We start from the raw sequence: 12,500 nt of genomic DNA, 5'->3' as shown, positions 1-12,500 counted from the left end.
TTGAATTACACCCCGGGCGAGAACCCCCCCCCCCAAAAAAAACACACAATTGCAGAATTTTGCAGAATTACTATACTATAGTGTATATTAGGGCTGGGCGATATGGTTGAAAACTGTATCACGATATAAGTTTTTCATATCGGTCGATATCGATAATTATTGATATTTTTTATGACCTATTTAAAATAAGGACCAGGAGAAAAATATATTAAATTTAAACATTTTTATTTAAAACTTAACCCTGCTCTGATTATAATGCCCTCATTTATAAAAGCAGAAATGTCAACACAAGCATGGAAAACATAATTAAAATGTAAACAGGTCTAAAATCACAATGAACACTTAACAATTATCTCTTAACATTAAGGTGCAAAATTAAAGAATAAGTAAGAAATGCTTAATAAAGTGTCATAAAATAGTGCAAAACCTGAGAAGGAACTATTTTCTGCAGGTTTAGTGCTAGGTTGGTCACCTGGCTTCTGGACAGTGCTCAGCATGTCGGCCTTCGTTATTTCTTTGTAGCGTTTAGTACATTACTGATGCAGAGTACCTCTCCATGGTGGTCTGCTGCTTGTGCCGTGTTGCAGCTGCAGATGTTGTTGGACGTTGAAGGCGAATACGGCTGTGCTCGAAAGTGTGAGCGCGGCTAAGGTGGTAAAACAAGTTTATGGTATTACCAGTGTTGGTCTGACGACATTGGTCTGACTACGGTCAGACTTATAAAATCCCCAAAACTGCCATACTGACTTTTCCTGTTTTATCAACAATTTCCTCGCTCGCTCCGGCACTCACTTTCCACTCCGCGCCGGTTCTGTTATTGAAGAACACGAGACAGCGATGTGGCGCAACCAAACATGATACGGTTACATGATTGGCTGTTAGAGTGTCACTCCCCACGTTGCTAGGTTGCCAGAGAGTGAGGGCCTTTGTTCATGCAACCAAACTTGATTCACAACCTCTGGTTTCTTCTGATGAAGAAAAACAGGTTATCGAACGTTTTATCGACCGCATTTTCTATTGATATTGATTATGTGTCTATCGCGATACATATCGTTATCGTTTTATCGCCCAGCCTTAGTGTATATTTATTTTAAGTTCAGATAACTTATACGGTCATGTTTTGTGCAGAATGGTGTTCATTGTCTTTTGAAAACGTTGGAGGTGGAGATTGTGCAACTTAAAAAGTGTGTTTCCTGATGTAATTGCAATAGTTAAATAACTGGATTCTCTTAAGTGTGTTTTTCAAATGTTCTAATGAAGGATTTGTCCATCCATCCATCCATCCATCCATCTTCGTCCGCTTATCTGGTGTCGGGTCGCGGGGGGAGCAGCTCCAGCAGGGGACCCCAAACTTCCCTTTTCCCGAGCCACATTAACCAGCTCCGACTGGGGGATCTCGAGGCGTTCCCAGGCCAGGTTGGAGATATAATCCCTCCACCTAGTCCTGGGTCTTCCCCGAGGCCTCCTCCCAGCTGGACATGCCTGGAACACCTCCCTAGGGAGGCGCCCAGCGGGGGGGCATCCATACCGATCCAGTGAGTGCTGAAGGTCACAGGCCAATGATGCCATCAGGACCACATCATCTGCAAACAGCAGCAATGAGATCCCCAGCCCACCGAACTACAACCCCTCCCCACCCCGACTACACCTCGATATCCTGTCCATAAATACTACAAACAGGATTGGTGACCAAGCGCAGCCCTGGCGGAGGCCAACCATCATTCTGACTAGAATCTGAGTATGATGACGTCAGGATAGGTGGTGTAGCTTTCTGAAACTAATGAGTTTTTTTTTAACAACTGCAATAAGGAGCGTTAGCTTGACGTAAGGCCATCCTGTCACAACGTCCAGGGCACCAGAGACCCTTTTCCATTCCAGACATGCACAAAGCGATTGCGTTGCGCAGTTCATCCTGTTAAAGTTGGCCCACTTCCTCCAAGCATTTCAACTTGTCTGCCACAAAACCACATAATTGCGCGATACTCGTGCGTGTGGCATCGCTGGCGGCAGCCACACATCTAGCAAGAAACGTTTATCTCACAGTAGGAAAAAAGCAGATGCCTACTGTTAAAATAATGCATGAATAGCATTCACAGAGCAGCGACGGCAGCATCCATTTGCCCCGAAGCTTACTGCTGCTTAGTGTCTTTATTTGCAGCTTGCAAGATGCCACAATAACAGACGTAGAATTCAAAGCATTAACCATGAATAACCAAGTGTTCTACATAAAGGCCCCAAGATGGTTCTTACAAAGTGGCATTATGTTCAGAGTAGTATACTCCCAGCTGATAACAACAGAACCAGAACAACACAGTCATATTTCACCTGCTTTTGACAACAGGGCTTTGTGTGTTCGTGTGTGTGTGTGTGTGTGTGTGTGTGTGTGTGTGTGTGTGTGTGTGTGTGCGTGTGTGCGTGCGTGTGTGTGGCTCTCAGACATGGCCGTTCACCCATGTGTTCTCTGCTATGCAAACACATTTAAGTAATGATTACAATTTCATCCACTCTCCACACACACACACACACACACACACACACACACACACACACACACACACACACACACACACACACACACACACACACACACACACACACACACACAGTACTTAAACATATCGTATGACGCTGCAGGCAGAAAAAGCAACAGAGAGAAACAGAAAGAAATATTATCCAAGATGAAATAACACATTTGTAACGGACAGAAAAGTCCTTGTCCTAATGACACCCTTTTGTCACTTTATTGATCTTTTTTTTCTCTCTCTCTTTCTCTCTCACTCCCCCCCTTCTCTCTGTTTTTCGATGATGTAACTGGTCCATTAGAGAACACTCCACTTTATTAATCAATTTATCAACTCCCTCTCTCCTCTTTCGACCTCCGGTTAACTCCCTCTCTTGTCTTTCTCTCCTTCCATTCCGTGATTCATGTTCCTCTTACACTAATCTGGTGTGCGCGCACACACACACACACACACACACACACACACACACACACTCACAACACATGTTCTTTGGAAGTGTGTAACAGGTGATCTCTCTGGGCCTCTGTGTGTGTGTGTGTGTGTGTGTGTGTGTGTGTCCTCTTCCCTCTCACCCAAAACCTCTGGAAACAATTTAACTTTTTTCGTTATGCAGCATGAGAGAGGCCAGATGGTGAGGGGGTTGATACGCATCTTATGATGATGTTTCCCTGACAAGCAAACTCTTCGCCGTGTGAACTGTCTGTCCGTCGCCGAGTAGCAGGAAAAAGACGGCGTGCGTAGTGGGTAACACAGAGAGATGGATGGCGTGGACTGTGGTTTGCCTCCCATTTTTAACCAACAGTCAGTGTTGGTTTAGTTTAACCATGGAGGCCATCCTCCCCAAAGCTTGGGCTAACCGAGCAGCACATAAGTACACAGACCTTAACCGTAGTGGTGGGAGGTCAGAAAACCCCTTCTGGAAGGCACTGGCAATGTTTTTATGGCTTTTCATTTGTGTATAATGTTATAGAAACACTGAAATGTGCGTCTTTATACGTGTTTTCGGATCAGTGCAATTGCTACATATGATCCCGTTTTGGATTCACAGTGAACAGAAAGCGACTTCCAGGAGAGAAGATTAGATCACAGCTCGGGACACTCTCTCTCACACCACAACGTCTCACATTATGAATAACGAGGTGATCTTAGAGGCTCCGAGTCAAACGCTGAACTCGCTGTCCTCGTTAAACTGCAGCTGAAAAGCACTTACTGCATGACATCATACACACAGATACACAGGAAACTCGCAATGTCCACTTCCTGATGCAGCGGTGTTGATTACACAGCGACAGACTGGCTCAAGACTTCACTTGGCCACAGTGTTAAACACACACACACACACACACACACACACACACACACACACACACACACACACACACACACAAACACACGCGAAAGAAAGGTCTAATTTCAAAACAAATAGAAAGTTAGAATAATTATAAACAGATAGCACTACTTTTAACGTAGTGAGATAAGAGCAACACGGTGGTTGTCACATGAATTTGGGAGTGATTGGAGAGGCAGATGTCAAAATTGAGGAAGAGGAAGAGGCGGCAGGGAAGTCTTGCTCAACACACAAGGAGCTTTAACTTTTAAGAAAGATTTTTACTGAGCAACCACAGGCACGCACGCACGCACACACACACCAAAGGAGAGACATCAGCCTCAGTACAACACAGTATGTGTGAATGTAGATGTTGCATTCAGAATATGTAAATTAGCATTGTATGTAAATTCATATATGCATACATGCTTTTATGTACATTTTCGATTCAATCTATTTCTGTTATTGCCTGATCAACATTTGATTTTATGTATGTTCTCCTATTTCTGTAAAAAAAAAAAAAAAAAAAAAACATCTAATAGCCGATACATGATGCTGAACTGAGAAACTGAACCTCCTAGCGAGAAAGCTAGCTAACTAGCCAGCTGGCTAATTTTCTGTAACCAGTCAAAGCATGTTGGGTGGAATTGGCAAACTAGCTAACTAGCTTTCCAACAAGCTATCAAACAAGCTACGCAACAAGCTAGGTGACGTTATAATCGCCAACATCTTTTGAACGTACTTGTGGGGGGGGGGGCTTAAGATGTTTTGAATTTAAAACGCAATTTTTGCCCCGTTTGTATTGTTTTTACTACTAACAATTATTTTAGTTATATATTATTACATTATATACAATACACAGCATGTTTGTTTAATGATTTTTCAGGTGGGGGACAACCCTCCAACTGGGTGGGTCCTGACACTCTGTGTGTTGAGCTCTCTGTTTTAGCTACAGAGTGAGACATCTCACTTCTGTTCCATCTTTGTTGGGCGTCGTACATGCCCAGTAGCTAGGTAAGGACTACTAGCCAGTCAGAAGCAGAGTATGAGGGTGTGCCCTGACAGTATCTAGATAAGGACTACTAGCCAGTCAGAAGCAGAGTATGAGGGGGTGCCCTGACAGTAGCTAGGTAAAGACTACTAGCCAGTCAGAAGCAGAGTATGAGGGCATGCCCTGACAGTACCTAGGTAAGGACTACTAGCCAGTCAGAAGCAGAGTATGAGGGCGTGCCCTGACAGTATCTAGATAAGGACTACTAGCCAGTCAGAAGCAGAGTATGAGGGCGTGCCCTGACAGTACCTAGGTAAGGACTACTAGCCAGTCAGAAGCAGAGTATGAGGGCTTGTCCTGACAGTACCTAGGTAAGGACTACTAGCCAGTCAGAAGCAGAGTATGAGGGCGTGCCATGCTAGCAGCTAGGCGAGCATTATAACGTGTGTTCCAAAGTGACCACGTTTGTCTCTGAAGTAAAGGCTGGACTACAATAGAGCTGTTTGGAGCTGTTGGTGAACAGTGTTTTCTGTTGGAGATGGTAAGTCCCTTTGGGGGGGGACTTTGGGCTTCTTCACTTTGTAAGCCTATAACGTGCACAAAAAAAGATCTATAACACAATAAAGGAAAGGGAAAAAGTCAAAAAGCATAATATGAGCACTTTAAAAAAAAGAAAACAGATACCAGTGGTTTTGGGTTTCATTCATGTTAGCGGGCCTCGGGTGCCCTGAGATGAAAAAATGTGTAGAAAAAAGGTTCTTACCTTCACTGGAAGATCCTGATAGGTCAATAACAACATAGACCTTCCCCTCTGGCTCCAGGTCAATCTGCAGACACACAGGTAATGGAAAACACAGGATAAGGAGGTAGGCAAAGGAGGGTAAAAGAGGGACAAGGGGAAGGAGATAGAAAAAATGGAAGAAAAAGAGACAAGGAGAGCGAGTTACAAATGTGAGTGAAAAACCATCCGCTTTAAATGATGTTAACTGTTTTTTTGTAGCCGTCGTTGCATGTTGTTTACAGTATGGAAGTTACATAGCAAATTGTGCAAGAACATAAATGTGCAGAAACATTACTTTAGGCAATATGTATGCAGTGGTATTTGCCGTGTTGAAAGTAATTAATTCTTGTCCCAGTAAATTGACTACTAGGGGTGTAACGATGCAAAAATCGATATGAATGTGTAAAGATTACAACCGGTCGAGATGAAAAATGAATCGCCATGCAATTTTCAAAAGGCGGCCCAGGGCGTAATCTCCATTGGATAATTTTTTTTGCAAAATGTTTTTCAGTTCCAAGGCTGTAGTTACTTCTACTGTCTTTTTTTTCTCCAAGTTTGTAGCTTTTTTCAAAGTTTTTGTCGCCGTTTTTAAAGTTTGTCACCTTTTTCTGAAGGTTTTGTCGCTTGTTGTGACCTATTCTTGTCTTTCTTCCTTACGTTTCTCTACTGTCTTTTTTTTTCAAAGTTTTTGTCTCTTTTTTCAAGGTTTTTTTCACTTTTTCCAAAGTTTGTCGCTTATTTAAATTTGTTGTCACTTTTGTCGCCCTGGTGTTGCCTTCCTCCTTTCTAGTTTTTTTTCTAAAAGTTTTTATTACTGTTTTCGACCTATTGCCTTACTTCCTTCTTTCTACCGTCTTTTTCAAAGGTTTTGTCGTTTTAAAAAAAAGTTTTGGTCTCCTTTTCTCATCAGCATTTAAATGTTTTTTCAGGTACAAGGCTCTTCTTTAGTAAATCTATCGCTGACATCGCTGTACTGTTCCTCTTTATATAGACTTTTTGTTTTCTACCAAAAATTATTTGCGCCGGTTAGCGGGTACATGGTTTAAAAAAGGGGGTACATTATTGAAAAAATCTTGAGAAGCACTGCCCTTTGGGGATCCTGCACTGCTGCTCGCCGCCGCTTAAGGCTTTCCATACGTGCACATGGAAGGGCAGGGGGGTGTGCTCTCCCTGCCTCATGCTTTCCATGTATGCAAGTGGAAGTGCGGGGAGGCCCCAGAACAGAGCCATACCGCCAAATACAAATTGTAGATGAGTGAATCAATTTTGACAGCGTGGTCCTGACTGAAATGGCTTTTTATTGAGTTTCCTCTAAGCGAAATGCTCTGAGTGACTTTAAGCTGGGCTTTTATTGTGAAGGGTAGACACAGAAGAGCCAGCGTAATGAATCACGCTTATAGTAATACATATACCAGCATACTGTGTAATTTCATACTCCAATCAGAGTACAACTCCTACTACTAACAGTAATGGGTGGCAGTAGCTCAGTCTGTAGGGAGCTGGGCTGGGAACCAGAGGGTTGCTGTTTCAAGTCCCCATTGGACCAAAGTTCACTTTCAAGGCACCAAACCCCTTGTGCTCGGAGTGCCTTTCCATGGGCAGCTCCCTGACTCTGATGTCCCTCCATTAGTGCATGTATAGGTTCTGAGCATGTGTGTAATTCAGACATGTGTGTAATAACAACAGAGTGAAAACATTGGAATTTCTATTAATATAGTATAATCTTCTACTCCACAGAATCTTAAATCATACTCGTACTTTCACATACAGGCCTCCCCAACCATACACTCTCCATGCTTCCACTCCTCCACATATACCATTCATTCCCACTCATCCACATATGTTGTTCACATTTTTGACACACAAACCCAACCACCCACACACACTCGGCCTACACTAGAATCTGAGTCTGATACTGCTCCATTGGGCTGTGATTATGGGGCGTATTTCAACCGAACCAGGAAAGAAAATGCCTCTGCACTCAATTGGATGGACCCACAACCAATCAGAGCAATGTGACGTATGTTGAGCGACGCATAGTTCGACAAATGCCTTGATCGCGGTTCTCTGTTCCTCTTTTAAAATGAATGCGCTGTCGATATCTTCTATAACAGACGAGATGGAGGAATCTATACGTCTCAGCTCTCCAGCGGCAGCCATCTTTGGTGTAAACAAATTCAACCCAAGCACTCTTTGGTGACGTGGTTGGTTACGTTACTGTTGATCATCTGTCCATCATCGTATAAAGCCCGCCCTGACAATTTGATTGGTCCAAACAGCTCTGGTTCGAGCGTAGCTGCTCCACAATGGATCAAGTCCAGACCCAACTTCCCGACCTCAAATGTTGTGGGCAGGGCTAAGGTCGGTTTCTTTACAGAAGAAATGGCCAAAGGCCCCTCCCCCCCCCCCACCCCCTTTTATTACAGTATGTGAATGACAGGAAATCAAGTCAAGATACACCACAGAACATAATGCTGACGTATCTACCATCGAACCAGCCATAACTATACACAGCATCACTGCAAGTGTATTCATTTTGAACACTGGAACAAGCAATTGAGGATTATTTAGTCAATTAATCTGTTTATTATTTTCTATATTAATCTTTTTAGAATCGAAAGTGAAAAATGCCTAATACAATATTGTAAAGCCCAAGATAATTGCATAAAACTGTCCGAAAAGAAATTCTGTTTACTGTCACGGAAGACGACAGTCCCATCAATGTGATTACTTGATATATTTTCCATAATCTGCTACATGTTGATATCAGAAACATCTACCCACTCGCCGCCAACACAAAGGTGTTGTTGCCAGACTGTGGGGAAACTGTGGGATGGCAACATCCTGCTTGGCCGAAATCTCACAGCGTCACTGCGCAACGCGGCGGTAATGTGGTAACGTGAAGAAGAGAGAAAGTTGGAGGAAACAGAAAAACACACTGTGGTGTGGGACTCAGCAAAGTCGAGGTTGACACATATCCTGTCGCACTCACCCACACATCATATATACACCACACACACACACAATGGAGTCAGAATGTGTTTAGGCAGGAGAGAATCTCAAGAGAGTGAAGACAACTGCTGCTCTGCAATTTATTCATTGTCTGCACGCGTTGGTGTGTATATAGCAAAGTGTGTGTGTGTGTGTGTGTGTGTGTGTGTGTGTGTGTGTGTGTGTGTGTGTGTGTGTGTGTGTGTGTGTGTGTGAGAGCATGCCTGAGTGCATGCAAGCTCATCTAATGAAAGCAAGTGGGCATCGATCGGGGGCTCACAAAGTTTCTAACATCAGCTTGCACCACCCACAGTGTCCATAATCCCCCTTTTGCACACACACACACACACACACACACACACACACACACACACACACCCCGAGTGAAAAGTACGAAGTGAAGACTGTGCAGTGAAGGCAAAGAGGCGTGGGTTCAGTAATGTATACAGTAGGAGATAGAAAGCAGAGAGAGAGAGAGAGAGAGATGGATGAGGGGGAGGACAGAGAAAGTTTGTTGGCTTGTTCCAATGTGAAAGTGCAGGGGCGGAGGAGTGGGGGAGGAAGGGGGGAGCACCCGGCCTGCAATTACTTCTTTTCATTGTTAACACACTGCCTTTTCACATCCAGTGTTTGCTTGTTCCAGGAACTAGGGTTGGGCTGTATCCAAATTTGGATACCATCAAACATCCTCCCTATTTCACCGCGGTATACGGTATTACCGTGACTAATTAAAAATGACGTAAGGCTCAGGCGGCGTCACCAAACTGTTGTGCTAGTGCACCGTTCAGAAACTGAATACCAAACACTAATACTGAAACAATAATATAACAACAACAAAAAAAACTACTTTCTCCCCCACAATGTCACGTGATGACAACCACACATAATTACATAAATTATATTTAATATTTAATCCTTGTCTCCTATATAAGTGCATTGCATTTTTTTTTTTTATGACGGTATTGAAACTGATACTGTTGCTATTTTGAAGGCCCAGCAGTATACCGTATTACTGCCCAACCCTACCAGGAACGCCTTATTGTTGTTGTTGTTGTTGCTTTTGTTTTTGGGGGGCTTAATGGATCTTTGTTATCTGGCAGGACAGAACACTGAGAGCATTCTAAGGTTTAACAGGATAAATATTGCCATCCATCTGCATTTTCTACAAGAAGGACAGGAAGGAAGGAAGGAAGTTGTTGTGGCAGATGGACAGATGAGGATGGCAGAATATTACCATGGGTCTGGCGGAGGAGGGGGAGGACACAGTTTCTATTTCCAGGGTTGGGTGACAGAAAATGACTCGAACACCGTAGAAATGCAGGCTGTTTTTGTCACCAGCTCCAATCAAAGAAAGACACTGCATTGTCTGACTGTCAGAGATGTAGAGAACAAGAGTAGGCCCAACAACAATTGTACTAGCGCAGTGTTTTGTAAAATTGGGCTGAATAAAAGGATGTTTTCTGGAAAGGGACTGACATTCTGATTATAGGTGAAGGAGTGCTGCTAGGGCTCATTGTTCTTGGTTTGAATAAAACATGTTGAATGTTTAAATGATCAGATAGGAGAGCAGTCAGAAAACACCTGCAACAGAAAGTTATGTTTGTTCATTGCTATATCAAAACATATCAAATACATACATCTGAGAGGGAGCTATGGCTCTTTAGCTAACTGATCACAAGGAGCAATCACAAATAGCCAGCCCGAAAAATGGCCAAAAGAATGTCTTAAAGGTCCCATGGCATGCTGCTTTTTGGATGCTTTTACAGTATATAGACCCCTAATACTGTATCTGAAGTCTCTTTTATATAGGCCTTAGTGGTCCCCTAATACTGTATCTGAAGTCTCTTTTATATAGGCCTTAGTGGTCCCCTAATACTGTATCTGAAGTCTCTTTTATATAGACCTTAGTGGTCCCCTAATACTGTATCTGAAGTCTCTTTTATATAGGCCTTAGTGGTCCCCTAATACTGTATCTGAAGTCTCTTTTATATATAGACCTTAGTGGTCCCCTAATACTGTATCTGAAGTCTCTTTTATATAGGCCTTAGTGGTCCCCTAATACTGTATCTGAAGTCTCTTTTATATAGGCCTTAGTGGTCCCCTAATACTGTATCTGAAGTCTCTTTTATATAGGCCTTAGTGGTCCCCTAATATTGTATCTGAAGTCTCTTTTATATAGACCTTAGTGGTCCCCTAATACTGTATCTGAAGTCTCTTTTATATAGACCTTAGTGGTCCCCTAATACTGTATCTGAAGTCTCTTTTATATAGACCTTAGTGGTCCCCTAATATTGTATCTGAAGTCTCTTTTATATAGACCTTAGTGGTCCCCTAATATTGTATCTGAAGTCTCTTTTATATAGACCTTAGTGGTCCCCTAATACTGTATCTGAAGTCTCTTTTATATAGACCTTAGTGGTCCCCTAATACTGTATCTGAAGTCTCTTTTATATAGACCTTAGTGGTCCCCTAATACTGTATCTGAAGTCTCTTTTATATAGACCTTAGTGGTCCCCTAATACTGTATCTGAAGTCTCTTTCCCAAACTTCAGCCTTGGTGCAGAATTACAGCCACTAGAACCAGTCCCACAATGAGCTTTCCTTAGGATGTGCCATAGGAGGAGAGGGGGGGGTATATATATAAAGTGACATTTTCATGCCACGGGACCTTTAATAAACACTTTCCAGACAATCTCGAGGGATTTCATTTGACACTGGCCACTTTTTAGGTGATGAAATTGTTCTCCATCAATCTGTTGGTTGTGTGCTGCTAGGAGGTTTTTGATATTTTGTGCCTTGTTTATTGTGTTGCTGATGTTGTCTTGTTATTCGTACCTCCAACTGCACATCAAATTCCCCCTCGAGCGACAATAAAGAACTCTTTCACAATGTGTTTATCGCGCAAGTTGATAAAAGCGATGATGATAAAAAAAACTATTTATTGTGCTGCCCTAACACACACACACACACACACACACACACACACACACACACACAAACACAGCACCTCCATTCCTCTGAGGTCACAGCCCTCCATTCTTCAGCTGCTGAGCGTGCTCAGACTCACAGGTGCAGATGTCACTAAATATAGAGGCGCCGGAGGAAAGAAAAGGCCCCTTCAGTGTGCGTATGTGTCCACGACTGTTGTTGCCGCTGTGTGTGTTAATACTCATCCACATGGCGGATACACATTGACTCCTCCTCCCTGTTTATCTGAGAGCTGCTGGCTGTATGCACAATGAGGTCAAAGGTCACAGGAAGAGCACTCTTTAACAGTGGAGGAAGTAGGAAGATGTGTGTGGCTGAAGACGTGTGTGGTGTCGGATGTAAGCATTACATTCTTTGGCACACTGAGCTGGTTTGAACCATACTGTGTTCTAAAAATGGTGCCCATTCATTCAAATGAAAGTTGCCTACCCAGTGCATAGGTCAAAAAGGGGTTTACTTTGCAAGGTGGGGTGCACTGCACTTTTGCACTATGGTGCTGACGCACCAGGCAGACGGCAAAGAAACAGTGGCGACGAAGGTCGACTGTGGCTCTGGCAAAAAAGTTGCTACAAGGCTACAGTTGACAGTAGGGCTGGGTATAGGGTTCGGTACCGAAACCCACTGCTAATAGAACGTGGTAAAAACGACCGGTATCTACCAGACCGAATAGCAACGTGGATTTCGAGGCCTCATTGCGGTGCCTCTTAACCCTCGTGTTGTCTTCCTGTCGACCACGCAGCTTTTTTGTTTGCTTTTTTGTTTGCTTTTTTGGATGCCTAATATTGGGCTTTTTGACGGAGTTCTTGTTCTGCCGAATCTTAAAATTTCTTTCCACGGAACCGAACTCTACCGAAGAGAAGTAACAAGAGGTGAAACTCAACAGAATGTTCCATTGCAACA

General features: G+C 43.2%; 1 protein-coding gene across 1 annotated transcript in view; it reads right to left on the bottom strand.

Annotated features, from left to right (window-relative positions):
* Positions 1 to 12,500, bottom strand: part of LOC114571931 (protein kinase C epsilon type) — a 98,217-nt gene that overhangs the window by 54,440 nt on the left and 31,277 nt on the right. Inside the window, exon 2 of the mRNA XM_028603238.1 lies at positions 5,604 to 5,667. Coding sequence (XP_028459039.1) covers positions 5,604 to 5,667 — 64 coding nt within the window. The remainder of the gene's footprint in view (positions 1 to 5,603; positions 5,668 to 12,500) is intronic.

This window comes from Perca flavescens, chromosome 17 (genome assembly GCF_004354835.1).
Source record: "Perca flavescens isolate YP-PL-M2 chromosome 17, PFLA_1.0, whole genome shotgun sequence".
NCBI lineage: Eukaryota > Metazoa > Chordata > Actinopteri > Perciformes > Percidae > Perca > Perca flavescens.
This window is presented reverse-complemented; position numbering and strand designations above follow the sequence as displayed.